A 17032-nucleotide genomic window follows, 5' to 3' on the forward strand; every position below is an offset into this window, starting at 1 on the left:
ATAAGGATGGATTATACCAGCTTTCTAAGTCACTGTTGCTTCTCGTAATTGGAGGTTGAATTTTCCATTGAGTTCTGGCTTTTTTATCAAGAAGGTCTGGAACTCTGTTATATCATTGAATGACCATCTCTTTGCCTGGAAGAATATGCTCAGTCTCGCTGGGTATGTGATCCTTGGTTGTAATCCGAGCTGTTTTGCCTTCCTGAAAATTGTATTCCACTGCCTCCGATCTTTCAGTGTGGAGGCTGACAAATCCTGTGCAATCCTCACTGTGGACCCTTGATATTTGAATTGTTTCTTTCTGGCCGCTTGAAGTATTTTCTCTTTTATCTGGTAGTTCTGGAGTTTGGCCACAACATTTCGAGGATTTTTCAGTTTGGGATCTCTTACAGCAGGTGTCTGGTGGATTCTGTCAATTTCTATTTTCCCCTCAGGTTCTAGTATCTCAGGGCAGTTTTCCTTAACGAGCTCTTGGAGAATGTTGTCCAGGCTCATTTTTTCATCATAATTTTCTGGTAGGCCTATGATTCTCAGATTATCTCTCCTGGATCTGTTTTCCAGGTCAGTTATTTTTTCTTTGAGGTATTTTACCTCTTTTTCTAATTTTTCATTTTTGTTGTTTTGCTTGGCTAATTCTTGGTTCCTCATAGAGTTATTTGTTTCCATTTGTTTAATTCTGGTTTTTAGCAAATCATTTTCCTTGGTTAATTTTTGAAGCTCCTTTTCCATATCATACACTTTTCTTTTTAGAGAGATGTTTTCCTCATTATAATGTTTTTCGAATTCTTCTATTTTCGTTTTGAGAGAATTATTCATTTTGTCTTCTATCTCTCTCATTTTGCTTTCAAAGTTCCTTTTGATCTCATCTAGGAGAGCCTTCTGCGCTTGGGATCCATTCCCTGTTGAAGTCTCAGCTGTGGGTGTGGAGTCCACAGTGTCTCCCTCTGAGGTTGGTTCCTCCCTCTGAGGATAGTAGGACTCTAGAGTCTTTGTCTTTGTAGTCTGCTTTCTACCCATTTTGAGGCAGTGTCCTAGCCATGCCCTTCCTCTAGGATCCCAAGCCTTTACTGTAGAGGGTTTTGCCCTGGGGCAAGAGTTACTATATTTTCAGGGTCAGAGGGGGGGTTTGGAGCAAGTGGGGTTCACTCTGCCATCCTTGTCTTTGGAGGTCCTGAAAGGGGCTTTAAAAAAAAAAAAAAGATTTCTGGGCTATGAAGTGGTAGCCCCAGGAGTGTTTGCTGTCCAGTATAGGGGCCCCTGTATTTGCTTCTTACCTTGCTCTTTCCATTCCCAGCCCTTTGGTGATAGGCCTGGTAGTAGACCTTGTGGTTGGTGGGAAGACTTGCCCTCCGAGTTGATCAGGCCCCTTCCAGGCCTGCGTCCACCACGCCTTCCCGCACAGGCCGCTGCGCCTTCCCGGCCTGCACCCGCTGCGCTGCCGCCGCCGCACCTTCCCGTGCAGGCCGTCGTGCCGTCGCCTGCTATTATTCCTTATTAGAACTTGTCCTTCGCATCTATGTATTGATAAATCTGGAAACGGCCACAGCTGCTGCTGATCTGGAGTCCCTCTGGCTGGCGGCTGGTCAGGCCCGCCCTGGGGCTAAAGCCTTGGTGTGGGGCTGGGCTCGGCTCCCAGAGCGTTGCGCTGGCCGATTTCTGCCGGCCTGCCGGGCTGTTCTCAGCGGGAGGTTAGCTTCTCTGTGTCATTTTGTGGGTTCTGCAGCTCCAAAGTTTGTTTAGAGTCCCCTTTTTACATGGATTGGGGAGGGTGGAAGCCGGAGCTGCGGGAGGGTCGTGCTTCTACTCGGCCATCTTGGCTCCGCCCCTCGATACTTGTAATTCTTAAGAACTGTATCTCTATTAGGATATAATTAGGATTAGAAGGGGCATATTTTGATGTAATGATAAAAATTAATTAAGGGGTGAAAAATTATTGTACTGGGAGAAGAGGAAAGGGGGAGGCAGAATAGGGTAAATTATATCACATGAAGAGGCATGAAAGACCTATTGAAGTAGAGGGAAAGAAGGGAAGGTGTGAGCATTGTTTAAACTTTACTCTCATCAGATTTCTTTCAAAGATGGAAAAACATGCACACTCAGTTGGGTATAGAAATACATTTTACCCTATAGGGAAGTAGGAGGTAAAAGGGGAAAGAAAAGGGAGGGGGACTGATAGAAGGGAGGTCAGATTAGGGGAGACAGTGGTCAGAAGCAAAACACTGGTGAGAAGGGAAAGGGTGAAAGGAGAGAGAAAAATATAAAAAGGATGAAAATAGGATTGAGTGATCATTACTGTGAATGGGAATGGAATCAACTCTCCCATAAAATGAATGCAAATAAGATAGCAGATTAAAAACCAGAATATTACAATATGTTGTTTACAAGAAACATGGTTGAAGCAGAGAGACACACAGGGAGTAAAAGTAAAATGCAAAAGCAGAATATATTGCTTCAGCCAAAGTTAAAAAAAAAAAAAAAGCAGTGTTAGCAATCCTGATCTCAGACAACAATAGATCTAATTAAAAGAGACAAGGAAGGGAGCTACATATTTCTAAAAAGTATTATACACAATGAATTATTACAATAGTAAACATTCATTTACCAAGTAGTATAGCATCCAAATTCTTAGAGGAGAAATTAAGTGAGTTACAGGAAGAAACAGTCAGAAAAACTATACTAGCGGGGGACATTAACTCCCACTTTCAGAACTAGATAAATTTAACCACAAAATAAACAAAAAAGAAGTTAAGAAGGTGAACAGAATTTCAGAAAAGTTAGATATGATAGACCTCTGGAGAAAATTGAATGGGGATAGAAAGGAATATACCTTTTTTTTTCCTCAGTGGCACATGGCACCCACATAATTTTTTTTTGCTTTTTGGAGGGCAATTGGGGTTAAGTGACTTGCCCAAGGTCACATGGGGCACCTACATAAAAACTGACCAAGTATTGGGACATAAAACCCTCAAAATCAAATGCAGAAAGGCAGAAATATTAATTCATCCTTTTCAGATCATGATGCAATAAAAATTACATGTAATAAAAAATCATGGAAGATGGATTAAAAATTAGTTTGAAGTTAAATAATCTAATCATAAAGAATGAGTGGGTCAAACAACAAATCATAGAAACAATAAGTAATTTCATCAAAGAGAACAACAATAATGTGCCAGCATATTAAAATTTATGAAATGCAGCCAAAGCAGGGAAATTTTGTATCTCTAAATGCTTACATGAATAAAATAGAGAAAGAGAAGATCAATGAATTGGGCCTGCATTTTAAAAAGCTATAAAAAGAACAAATTTAAAAATTTCAATTAAATGTCAAATTAGAAATTCTGAAAATCAAAGGAGAGACTAATAAAATTGAAAATAAGAGAACTATTGAGTTAACAAACCTAAAAACTGGTATCATGAAAAAAAAAACTAACAAAATAGGTAAACCTAACTAGTTATGTTGATTTTTAAAAAGAAAGAGGAAACCAATTTACCAGTATAAAAAATTAAAAAGAGTGAATCCACCAACAAAAAAAAAGTAAATTAAAGCAATAATTAGGAGTTATTTTGCCCAGTCATATGCCAATAAATTTGACAATCTAAGTGAAATGGATGAATACTTATAAGCACATAAATTGCCCAGATTAACAGAAGAGGAAATAAAATATTTAAATAACCCCATTTTAGAAAATTAATTGGAATGCTCCTTCATTGAACTCCCTAAGGAAAAAATATCCAGGGTCAGTCAGAATTACAAGTAAACTACCAAACATTTAAAGAATAATTAATTCCAATTCTATACAAACTATTTTTAAAAATAAGCAAAGGAGTTCTAAAAAATTTCTTTTATGACACAGATATGGTGCTGATGTCTAAGCCAGGAAGGACCAAAACAGAGACAGAAACTTATAGATGAATTTCCCTAATTAATATTGATTCAAAAGTTTTAAATAAAATATTAGCAAAGAGATTACAGCAATTTATTATAAGGATAATACCTGAAGACCAGATGGGATTTATGCAAGGAATGTAGGACTGGTTCAATATTAGAAAAACAATTAGCATATCATATCAATAACAAAGTCAACAGAAATCATATGATTATCTCAATAGATGCAGGAAAAGCTTTTGACAAAATGCAGCACCCATCCCTACTACACACACTAGAGAGCATAGGAATAAATTGAGTTTTCCTTAAAATGATAAGTAGTATCTAAAACTATCAGCCAGCATTATCCATAATGGGGATAAGCTAGAAGCCTTCCCAAGAGAATCAGAGGTGAAACAAGGATGCCCATTATTACCACTATTATTCAATATTGTGTTAGAAATGTTAGCTTTAGCAATATGAGAAAAAGCAATTGAAGGAATCAGATTAGGCAATGAGGAAACAAAACCATTCCTTTGCAAATGATATTATGGAATACTTAGAGAATTCTAGAGAATCAACTAAAAAAACTACTTAAAATAATTAATAACTTTAGCAAAGTTACAGGATATTAAATAAACCCACATAAATCATCAGCATTTCTATATATTACCAATAAAATTCAGGGAGAAGCTATCAAAAGAGACATTCCATTTAAAATAACTGTAGATAACATAAAATATTTGGGAGTCTACTTGCCAAGAGAAACCCTGGAACTATATGAATATAATTACAAAACATTTTTCACACAAGTAAAGTCAGATCTATACAACTGGAAAAATTCCAATTGCTCAGGGGTAGACCGAGCTAATATAATGAACATGACAATTCTACCTGAATTAATTTACTTATTCAGTGCCATATCAATCAAACTACCAAATTATTTTATAAAGCTAGAAAAAAATAATAAAATTCTTCAAGAAGAACAAAAGGTCAAGAATATAATGGAATTAATGAAAAAATGCAAAGGAAGGTGACCTAGCTACACCACACCTGAAACTATATTATAAAGCAGTCATCATTGAAACTATTTGGTAATGGCTAAGAAATAGAGAGATGGGTTAGTCAAATAGATTAGGTACATGAGGCACAGTAATAAATGATTATATTGATCTACTGTTTGATAAACCCAAAGATTCCAGCTTCTGGGATAAGAATTCACTATTTGATAAAAACTCCTATGAAAACTGGAAAATAGTATGGCAGAAACTAGACATAGGCCAACATCTCACACCACATATCAAGAAAAGATCAAAATGGGTACATAATTTAGACCTAAAGGGTGATATCATAAGCAAATTAGGAGAGGAAGGAATAGTTTACCTGTCAGACCTATGGAGAAGGGAAAGAATTGATGACCAACCAAGAGAAAAAGAACATTATGATATACAAAATGGATAATTTTGATTATATTAAATTAAAAAGGTTTTGCACAAACAAAACCAATGCAACCAAGATTAGAAGGAAAACAGAAAGATGAAAAACAATTTTTACAGCAAGTGTTTATGAAAAAGGCTTTATTTCTCAAATATATAAAGAATTGAGTCAAATTTATAAGAATGCAAGTCATTCTTTAATTGATAAATGGTCAATGTATATGAAGAAACAGTATTCAGGTGAAGAAATTAAAGCTATCTATAGTCATATAAAAATGCTCTAAATCACTATTGATTAGAGAAATGAAAATTAAAACAACTCTGAGGCACCACCTCACACCTATTGGCTAATATGACAGAAAAGGAAAATGATAAATGTTGGAGATGTGGGAAAATTGAAACACTAATGTATTGTTGGTGGAGTTATGAATGCATCCAAACATTCTGTAGAGCAATTTGGAGCTATGCCCAAAGAATATTTAACTGTATATATCCTTCCATTCAGCAATATCGCTTCTAGGTCTGTATCCCAAAGAGATCACAAAAAAGGGGAAAGGATCTATATGTACAAAAATATTTAAAACACTTTTTTTTGGTGGCAAAGAATTGGAGGTTATGGGGATGTCCATCGATTGGGAACTGGCTGAACAAGTTGTGATATATGAATGTAATGAAATACTATTGTGCTATAAGAAATGATGAGCAGACAGACTTCAGGAAAAAAAAAACCTGGAATTATATGAACCGATGTCAAGTGTAATGAGCAGAACCAGGAGAACATTAGACACAGTAAAAGCCACATTGTGCAGTGATTGACTTTGATAGACTTAGCTCTCTCAGCAGTACAATGATACAAGATAATTCCAAAGACCCATGGTGGAAAATGCTATCCATATCCAGAGGAAGAACTATGGTGTCTGAATGCAGATCAAAGCACAGTATTTTCACTTTTTTGGTTGATCTTTCCCTTAGTTCTGTTTCTTCTTTCACAACATAACTAGAGTGGAAATATGTTTACATGATTACACATGTATAACCTATATAATGCTGCTCTCCATCTTTGGGTGGCAGGATAAAAGCAAGAGAGGAAGAAAAAATTTGAAACTCAAAATCTTATTAAAATGAATGCTGAAAATTACTTTTACATGTACTTGGAAAAATTAAAAATATTATTTACATAAAAAGAATTTGTCAGCACTATCATAGGGGAAAAAGATATTGAAGTTGGGTATAGTAGCTAATAGTTTGAAGAATCCTTCTTTCTCTTTTTAATAATCAAGACAGCAGTTGCTCATTTCCGATCCTTTGCCATGTCTCCTATAGGATTTTTTAAAGATCATTGATATTAGCTCATTAATTACATCTGCAAGTACTTTCTGTTCCCATGGATACAGTTTATCCAAATGGGTTAACTCAAACACATAAAGGACAGCTTAATTGGGTACATTCTTTTTTTTTTTTTTAATGCTTTATTAACTTCTGATTTACATCGTTCGTTTCCGCCAGATTTTGAGTTACAAATTTTCTCCCCGTTTTTCCCCCACCCATCCCCCCAAAACAGCAGTCCCACAGGATATCCCCACCTCTGATCTGCTCTGTCCCATATTTTCTCCCATACCCGTTTCAACTTTTCCAGTAGGGCATGGCGGATCTCTATATTTCCCAATTACATGTAAAACAATATTGATAATAGTATATATATATTTAAACATTTGATTTTAAAACTTTGAATTCCAGATTCATTCCCTTCCTCCCTTATCACCCACCCTTACTGGGAAGATAAGCAGTTCAGTATAGGTTGTACATGTGTGGCTAATGCAAAACAATAACATAGCAGATATATTGTAAAAGACTGACTATATTTCCCTCCCTCCTATCCCACATCCCACTTGTTCTATTCTCTACTTTGATCCTGTCCCTTTTCAAAAGTGGATGCTTCCAACTTCCCTCCCCCCAGCCTGCCCTCCCTTCCATCATCCCCCCTCACATCCCCTCCCCCCCCCTTCTCCTGGAGGGTGACTTCCCCTATTTAGTGTGTATTTCCCTCCCTCCTCAAGCCAGATTCAATAGGAATAAGGTTGACCCATTCCCTTTTGCCTTCCTATTCTTCCCCTCCATTGTAACCATTTTCCCTTGCCTCTTCTGTATGAGATAGTTGCCCCACTCTGTCTCTCCCCATCTCCTCTCATTATATCCCTCTCACCTCTTAATTTCACCTTTTAAGTATCATCCCTTCCTGTTAAACTGGTCCCGTGCCCTCTATCTATGTATACCTGTAAACATATATACACACATTCACATATGTATTCATATACCTGCATACCCTCATATAAAGACATATATATATATATATATATGTATTTCTAATCCCTTCAACTACTAGGGAAAAGTTTCGTAAGTTACAATTATTGTTTTTCCATGTAGGAATGTTAATAGTTCAACTTTGGCCAAGCGGCTCAGCAAGCAAGAGCACCGGCCTCAGTGCCGGGACGACCCGGATCAAATCCGGGCCCAGACACCCAGCACCACACCCAGAAACAACAACTGGCCATGCAACCCCAAGCAAGCCACTCAACCCCAATTGCTTAAAAAAATAGTTCAACTTTGATAAGTTCCTTATGATTTCTTTTCCCTGTTTACCTTCTCATGCTTCTCTTGCTTCTTGTATCTGAATGTCAAATTTTCTATTCAGCTCTGGTTTTTTCAGCAAGAATGCTTGAAAGTCCTGTATTCCACTGAATGACCATATTTTCCCCTGAAACAGGATACTCAGTTTTGCTGGGTAGGTGACTCTTGGTTTTAATCCCAGCTCCCTGGACCTCAGGAATATCACATTACAGGCCCTTCGATCCCTCAGTATAGAAGCTGCCAGATCCTGGGTTATCCTGATTGTGTTTCCACAATATTCAAATTGTTTCTTCCTGGCTGCTTGTAATATTCTCTCCTTAATCTGGGAATTCTGGAACCTGGCTATAATATTCCTAGGAGTTTTCTTTTTGGGATCTTTTTCAGGAGGTGATCGGTGGATTCTTTCAACCTCTATTTTGCCCTCTGATTCTAAAACATCAGGGCAGTTTTCTTTGAGAACTTCCTGGAGGATGCTTTCCAGGCTCTTACTTTGGTCATGGCTCTCAGGTAGTCCAATAATTTTTAAATTATCTCTCCTGGATCTATTTTCCAGGTCAGTGGTTTTTCCCATGAGATATTTCACATTGCCTTCTATTCTTTCATTTGTTTGGATCTGTTTAACAGCATCTTGATTTCTCATAAAGTCATTAGCTTCCATTTGCTCCAATCTAATTCTGAAGCAATGATTCTCCTCAGTGAGCTTTTGAGATTCTTTTTCCATCTGGCAAATTCGACTTTTTAAGGCGTTCTTCTCCTCATTGCCTTTCTGAGCCTCCTTTGCCATTTGAGTCAGTCTGTTTTTTAAGGTATTATTTTCTTCAGTCAGGCTGTTGACTCTCATTTCATAATTTTCTTGCATTGTTCTCATTTCTCTTCCCAATTTTTCCTCCACTTCTCTTATCTGCTTCTTAAGGTCCTCTATGGCCTGTAACCAGCTTGTATTTTCCTTTGAAGCTTTTGGTGCAGGAGTTCTGACTTCACTGATTTCCTCCTGTTCCATGCCTTGCTCCTTCTTATCCCCAAAATAGGAGTGTAATGTTGAAATCTTCTGTCTGCTTTGTTTCCTTTGCCTGCTCATTTTGCCACTCAATGATTTGACTTTTGGGCTTTTTGCCACAGTAGGACTCTGCCACCAGACAGGGGAGTTTTCGTCCCAAATGCTGGGGTTTTCTCAGCTGCTGGAGATATTAGATGGGTGCCCTCTCTGAGGTCTCCACATGCTCTGGCAAGCTGGACACACACCCCAGGACCTCCACCCTAGACTGCAATCCAGATCCAAGCAGGTTAAAGCAAGAGCGATGACCCCTCAGACTGGTGCTTGGTCCCCCTACACTCTGCAGGCCAGGAGCTGAAGCTGCCACGTGGCACTGGCAGGATGTGCCGGCGTCTCAGAGGTTTCTCGCCCCGGGGTAAAAGCCATGCACTCCCACTTACTGGGTCCCAAAGTCCAGACTGCACTGGCCTCTCACCTTGTCCTTCGCATCTATGTGTTGATAAATATGGAAACGGCCACAGCTGCTGCTGATCTGGAGTCCCTCTGGCTGGCCGCTGGTCAGGCCCACCCTGGGGCTAAAGCCTTGGTGTGGGGCTGGGCTCGGCTCCCAGAGCGTTGCGCTGGCCGATTTCTGCTGGCCTGCCGGGCTGTTCTCAGCGGGAGGTTAGCTTCTCTGTGTCATTTTGTGGGTTCTGCAGCTCCAAAGTTTGTTTAGAGTCCCCTTTTTACATGGATTGGGGAGGGTGGAAGCCGGAGCTGCAGGAGGGTCGTGCTTCTACTTGGCCATCTTGGCTCCGCCCCCCAATTGGGTACATTCTTACCATTATTTCCCTTATCTTGATTTTAATTACCTGTTCAATAGTTTAGTTCTCTAAAACAGTGGTTCTGGAGTCAGAAGACTTGGCTTCAAATTCTGATTCTGGCACATATTCATGTGTTACTTTGGGCAATATTCAAGCTCTGTGGGCCTCAGTTTCTTCAACTCTGATATAAAAAGGAAACATTGGATTTGATTATTTTAAAGTTTTCTTCTGTCTTCCATCTACTATTTCCCAGTTCACAGATCATTCTCCTTGGAGGAAATAAAAGTAAAATGGACATCTGACATTTTTTTTCTTTTTCTCTATTGCACATTCACGGTATCTCATCTACCTTGGATGGTAGTCATCCTTTCTGTGCTTGATCTTTCTACTGCCTTTTTTTCTTTTTGGCCTCTGCAAATTCATCAGCCTCAGCTCATTCTTTGCTCAAGCATTTCTGATTCTCTTCTTACCCACAGTTATTTTTCATTCTTGCATTCTTCTATCTTCTGTATGTGTCATTTAAAAAATCAAATTGATTCATTAAGTTCTTTATACACCCACATCACACTCCTTTAGACAGCTCTTCCTTTTTTTCTTATCTGAATCACTTGAGTTATCAGAAGACACATTACATTAGAAAACAAACTATGTCAGCAAATTACTTTCCTGAAAGAAAAATATATCTCCCTTTTCTATCTGGAGTAGGGAGAGATGATTAGCAAATTAATCTAAAAACCTGATTTTACTTCTGTTGTGAGGGATGATGACTTTTGTAAGGGTGTTATTTTTTTTTTAATCTGTTCAGTCTCTGATGAGGAGAAATCCCAGAGCTAGGCTTTCAGACAGAGACATACAACTTACCCTAGGTTCTATTTACATTACCAGGAATTGCCCCTCCTGCCTGTCAGACTGAGGCCTGCTCCTCAATGCACTCCTAATACCCACAGAAATACTTGAACAAGTGTATTTCCTATACAAATCTTCAGTCTCTAGGGAAACACAAAAATGAGAAACTGCTCCCCAGACCTCAATCCCAGTGAATATGCTATCATTCTGATTTAGCAGAAAGAATACTATAGGCCAATCTCAACTTCTGAGGACTTTATGCAATAAACATCACTCCTCTTGGTAATAAGGTGTGTGTGGGGGGGGGGGGGGGGGCTATAGGTGAGGAATGAAACACATGGTGCCATGTCTCCTATAAGATTTTTTAAAGGTCATTGATATTAGCTCATTAATTACATCTGCAATTAATTATATCTGGTCAATATAATTGTTCAGTTATGTAAAAGAAAAATTCAATAAAACATTTATTTCAAAAGTCATAAAAAGGAAGGAAGAAAGGAGGGAGGGAAGAAAGCAAACAAGCAGTATATTAAGGAAAAAAGAAAGAAGGAAGGAAGGCAGAAGGAAAGGAGGGAAAGAGGGATTAGGTTAGCCAAGTAAATAGAGAAAAAAAAATTTAAAAAACCTGAACATCATTACTAACCATAAACTGTATGTAAGTCAACAATGGAGCTCGGGTATGGATTTTTTTCAATGCTAGCCTGATTCTGAGGATATTTGGTTTTGGAAATATTGGGGTGAGGTGGAAGGCAGGGGGAAACCATTGCAGTACTATGTCCAAATATCTCAAAGGCTGTCATGTAGAAGAGAGATTAGGGAAGTTTTCCCTTAATATAAAGAAGCTTCTAACAATCTGAGCTGCTCCAAATAGAAGGGTTGCCTTGGGCAAAGCAAGATTGTCTTTCTGACTTGTTTCTCTCTTCTCCAAATGTTTCTCCATACCACCACCTCAGTAATCTTTCTGAAATGCACACCTGTTGCCATTTCTTTCTTCAAACTTTATCAAATCAAATATAAATTTCTGATCCTGTCATTCATGGCCTTTTGCAATGTCTTCAGCTTACCTTCCTAGCCTTATTTCATGATACTTCTCTTTGTATACTATTTATTTCAGGCAAAGTGGATTATTTTACTATCCTTTTAGCTCATCTAAGCCTCATCAATTTCTGTGTCATTGTTTATTCCTTTCCCCGTTCTAGAAATAGATTTCTTCTCCATTTCTGTCTGTTAAAATTTCTCTGTTCCATCAAGGTCCAACTCCCCCATCCTGAAAGCCTTCCTTAAGTGTTCTCATTCATCACAATGCTGAGCCCTTTTCATGGATCTCTCATTTGGACCTATTATGCTCTGCCTTGGATCATTGTTATTTGTGTATATCTATCCCCCTTCTCCACTAGATTGTAATCTCCTTGAGAATTCTAAGGTTGTCTTGTTTCATCATTGTGTCCCCAGGACATAGCAGAAGACCCTGTAAACAGTAAGAATTTAAGAAATACAACAAATTGAACTATGAAATCCTGGTCATGGATGGTCTTAAAGCATAGTTTTGGATGACAATTTATCAAGAATACAATTGATTTCTATTTCAGGGAGGCAATAGATTATATGAACCTTTAATTCCCTTTCAGCTCTGAAGATTCATCTTCTCTGATCTACCAAAGAGTAGGACAAACCAGAATGAAGCCTTTAAATAAATAAAACCCTGAGCAGTGCAAAGCACAGTTTGCCTCATTGAAATTTCATAAAACTGGGGAAGGTTTGGTCAATAGTGACAAAGAAGAGTCAAGGAAAAAAATAAAAGGAAGATAAACTGACCCTATAAAGGAAAGGAGAAAACAAACATTTCTTAACTCCTCTATGTGCTAGGCACTGTGCTAAACATTTTCTAAGTATTATGTCATCTGATTCTCACAGCAACCCTAGGAGGTAGGTGCTTTGTGATACCCACTTTATAACTGTGGAAACTTAAGCAAATAGAGGTTAAGTAAGTTACCCAGGGACACACAAACAGTATGTTTTTAAGGGCAGATTTAAATTCAGCTCTTCCTAACTCTAGCCTCATTGTTCTATCCACTTCACTGCTTAGCTAGGGAAAAAGTTTTATAATTTGGCCTTGATAAGTGGTAACTTACAATCCTTTGAGAAATGGAGTCTGCCAGAAGAGGATGCTGTTTGGATTATTGCACTGTCCACAGAAGATAAAATAAGAAGAAGTAGTCTTGAATTAAAATAAGAGAAACTATAATTAAATACGAAATAGAATTTCAACTCTAAATGTCTAAGGTTCTCTGATTTTACTTCTCAACATCATGATGACCAAACCCTAGAATGGACATTGAAGACTCCTCTGGAGGTACTAACATGCAGAACAACATCAACTAGTATTTGTATATCACTTTCAGGTTTATGAAACACTTTATAAATATTACCTTATTTGATACACACAAAGATCCTGGGAGGGGTGCTACTATTATGCCCATTTTATAGATGAGGAATCAGAGGTAGATAAAGGTTAAGTGACTTGTCCAGGATCACAGAGATATTAAGTGTCTGAGACTGGATTTAAGCTCAGGTCTTCCTTGACTCCAGGTCCAAAGTTCTATTTGTGCCATCTAACTTCAAGAAAAAAGTGAAACATGTCACTTTAAATAGTTGTTTATTGTCCTGTGTGCTGGTGGCCTCTCTCAAGGTCTTTTCTGGCTCTATGTACACATGGTGGGTGGGGATAGTGTTGGGAATGCTATATGTACAGTGATATACCTCTGGAAACTTGAGAGCAACTTTTATTATTGGGAAATATTTTAAAGAATTAGGGATTTTAGTGAACTTTTTCCTAGATTCCTGCGTAATCCCAGACTCTGAAGGGTGCAGCCAAGTCAGAATGTAACAGAACAGACCAGGGATGGGGAAACTTGGCCTTCTAGGTCCTTTGGTGTAGCCTTTTGCCTGAGTCTAAGTTTTATAGATCAAATCCTTTTATTATGGGAATTTGTTCTGTGAAGTTTGGATTTAGTCAAAGGTTTGTACCCAAGGACCTAGAAGGTTACATGTGGCCTTGAGACCACAGGTTGCCCACCCTGGAATAGACCATGCCAGAAGTACTCTGACACATCACCTCAGGGGTTGCGGAACTCTACTAGCCTCCTAACAGCCCTCAGAGGTAAGAAGCTGCAAATTTACTTTAATTTTTTTTAAATTTTGAGTTCTAAATTCTCTCCTTCCCCACCCCTTGAGAAAGCAAGCAATATGATAGCAATTATACATGTAAAGTCATGTAATACATATTTCCATGTTAGTCATATTTTTGTTTTTTGTTTTTTGCTTTTTTTTTGGAGTGGAAGGCAGGGCAATCGGGGGTAAGTGACTTATCCAAGGTCACACGGCTAGTAAGTGTGATCAAGTGTCTGAGGCTGGATTTGAACTCAGGTCCTCCTGACTCCAGGGCTGGTGCTCTATTCACTGTGCCACCTAGACACCTCTCCATGTTAGTCATATTACCAAAAAAGAAAGAAAAATATATAAAGCAAAAGAAAATTAAGCTTCAATTTGCATTCAGAGTTCAAAAGTTCTCTGGAGGTAGACAGCATTTTTCATCAGGAGTTCTTCTGAATTATTTTGTATCATTGTATTGATCAGAGTATCTAGGTCATTTACAGTTGATCATCATCCAATATTGCTATTACTTTGTACTAAGATCCCCTGGTTCTTTTCACTTCACTTTGCATCAATTTATTAAAGTCTTCCAAAGTTTTTTTTTTCTGAAAGCATCTTCCTTGTAATTTCTTATAGCATAATTGTACTCCTTCACAGTCATATACCACAATTCATTCAGCCATTCTTCAATTGATGGGTATCCCCTCAATTTCTAGTTCTTTGGATTTGGCAATAAATGTCAAATGGACCCAAATTTATAAATTTAGTATTTCTTGTTTCCTGTTTGGTCTTAGATAATAGCATAGAGAACTCTGTATTAACATTTAGATTTCAATGTATGTCTCAGTGGAAATTTATTATCAGATATTGGATAACTTATTTTCCCTTTTTGGTCTTGTTTCTTCATCTGTACTTGCACTGCTTGCTGGACCAGGTTGTTGTGAGGAGAGCTCTTTTAATCTTAAGTTACGTGTGTGTGTGTGTGTGTGTGTGTGTGTGTGTGTGTTTTATACTTAGGAGAATTAGAGAGTCAGGAAATCCAGAAACCCTGAGTTTTGGTGCTGCCTTTTCCCTGACTGAGCAAATCATTTAATCTCCCTGGGATTTATTTTCTTTATCTGTTAATGGTTGAATGTTTGATGGTGAGGGGAAGATGGAGAAGATAATCTCAAAGGTACCTTCAACTATAAAGTTCTCAGACCCTATGTACAACTTATGACCAAAGCTTTCTATATAGTACAGAGAGTGTGTTAAATACAGTAAGCTTCTGGATTCCCTGTGTAGCAAGTCAGAGGTTGGGTTGATGTTAACCTTAGCTGGAAAGAATTCATTTGTCTCTTCCCCCATAGACTGATAAGGGGCACATTATTTTCTTACCTGCCCTTTACTGTACTTAATGAAGCTGAGAGAAAGAGGAGTCAAGCCTGAGCATTAGATGACAATTTTTCCCCCTGAATCTGCACCAAGAAACCAATTGCAGAATGATATTTCCTGTTCCCCTTCAGTAAATCTCCTGTATACTTTATAGATACTATAGCTAAAGATTTACTCTGCTCTCTTTCCTGGCCTTTAAACGGTTCTGTTTGGCTATATCCCCACTGACCAATTATTTGTTCTTTCTCCTTTTATTTTCTGAAACATCAAATTCCTCTTATGTTCACTTACCACCTCCTGCATCCTTGTATGTGTCATTTCTCCTTTGAAAGGAGCTTGAGAATTTGTGGAACATACAGTCCTTTGGATAGGATGTCTCCCAGTATATGTACTTCCCTGTATGGAAGAAAAGGTTTGCTATATCAAAGAAATGAAGAAATTTAAAATATATTATATCAGAACTGGAAGAGACCTGAGACAGTAGAAAAATAGAGTTGGGAAAAGCCTTAGGAATTGGTGAGTCCAGGCCCTTTAACTTTACCAAAGAGGGAAGTGGAACTCAGAGAAGGGAGGGATTCATTAAAGTCCACACAGATAGTAGGTGGTACACCTAGGCTTTTGGTCTCAGAAGCAGATCTGTTGGTTTCTACCGACTATACTAAGAAATTATGTTCAGGGGTTTTGAACTGACTCCTAGATTTGTCCTTCCCTCTACAGATTCAATGCTTTACTATACATGATAAGATGAAGTAGGTACTGGGAAGACACCCACCCTCCCCTGCCACCACTGCCCCCTGCTAAAATATAGACCCATCCCTTCCACCCTAACATAAACTCTCTATCTCCTGGTTATTAGAGTTCCATTGATTTTTGGAGAGTAAACAAGTAAGTATTGTCTCATTAAAATCCTCTGGTAAAAAGCAAAACCTACAAGTGATGGATCTTTCTATTCACTTTAGGATGAGGAGGTTTGTTTGATTTTTAACACTTCCCTTCTTGACAGGAGGAACTTAGGCAAAAAGAGTATCCTATGATCTTGAAGAAGGGATAGAAGCATAGAGAATGGGGAAGCCTGGGACACTGAAGAGAAACTCCTTCCACATCACAATTACATCCATAAATTGATTCTGGCACAATTGTGTCTGTGCCTAAAGTCCCAAGAATACTTGCCTTTTTCCTTTTCTTGTCTGTTGATTTGTTTGGCTCTTCGTCTTAAAATACAGTCTTTGGGCTTCATCTTTTTCCCTTTATAAAATGAAAGGATTGAATGACTTCTGAGGTTCCTTCTTACTTTAATGTTATGTTTTGAAGAGTTAGAAGAGACCTAAGTCCAGCTGTTTCATTTGATTGAGGAAGTAACTGAGATCTAAGATCACACATTGTTTTAGTGTCAGTTGGCATAGAACTTAGATCTTCTGATCTAGCATAGGGCTTACATTCCAGCATGGAACATTTAGGGAGGTAGGAACAAAAGAATACATAGTCTTATGACCAGCTATGGAGTCTTGTATTAGAGTCCAAATAAGACTAGTCCTGGGACCTGAGATAAAGAAAGTTTTCTACTCTAATTACCCTAAGGAATTGGACGTATAGAAAGAAAGCTCTGGATAGGGTAAATCTGATTATTGTTTCACAGGGGAGATGCAGGGCTAAACCCTTAGCATTCAGGGAGTAGGAACTACTTGAAATGAGAAAACTTTATGAAGGGAAGAGAATTGAACTGTTTATTTAAAGAGAGGTGGTCACCAAGTATATCTGTGTCCAGGTAGGCTCTTATGTAGTGTTCATGGAGGAAAATGTATGTAAGAAGTCTGTGCAGTGAGATTTTCTTAGGGAAGTTTTTAAAAATTGGCAATTTCCTACAGAACATTGTTAGTGACCTGTGTTTCAAAGAGATGATTTGAAGGGTGTTTTCCATAGAAAGTAGCACAGG

The 17032-nt window shown here is 38.2% G+C and overlaps 1 protein-coding gene across 1 annotated transcript in view; it reads right to left on the bottom strand.

Moving 5' to 3' along the window:
- Positions 1-1358: 1358 nt before the first annotated feature.
- Positions 1359-17032, bottom strand: part of LOC138144295 (tektin-4-like) — a 166942-nt gene continuing 151268 nt past the window's right edge. Inside the window, exon 6 of the mRNA XM_069065622.1 lies at positions 1359-1481. Coding sequence (XP_068921723.1) covers positions 1359-1481 — 123 coding nt within the window. The remainder of the gene's footprint in view (positions 1482-17032) is intronic.

Source organism: Petaurus breviceps, unplaced genomic scaffold (genome assembly GCF_028583685.1).
Source record: "Petaurus breviceps papuanus isolate PSGF00001 unplaced genomic scaffold, PetGlider_PUasm1.0 138, whole genome shotgun sequence".
In the NCBI taxonomy this organism is placed as follows: Eukaryota; Metazoa; Chordata; class Mammalia; order Diprotodontia; family Petauridae; genus Petaurus; species Petaurus breviceps.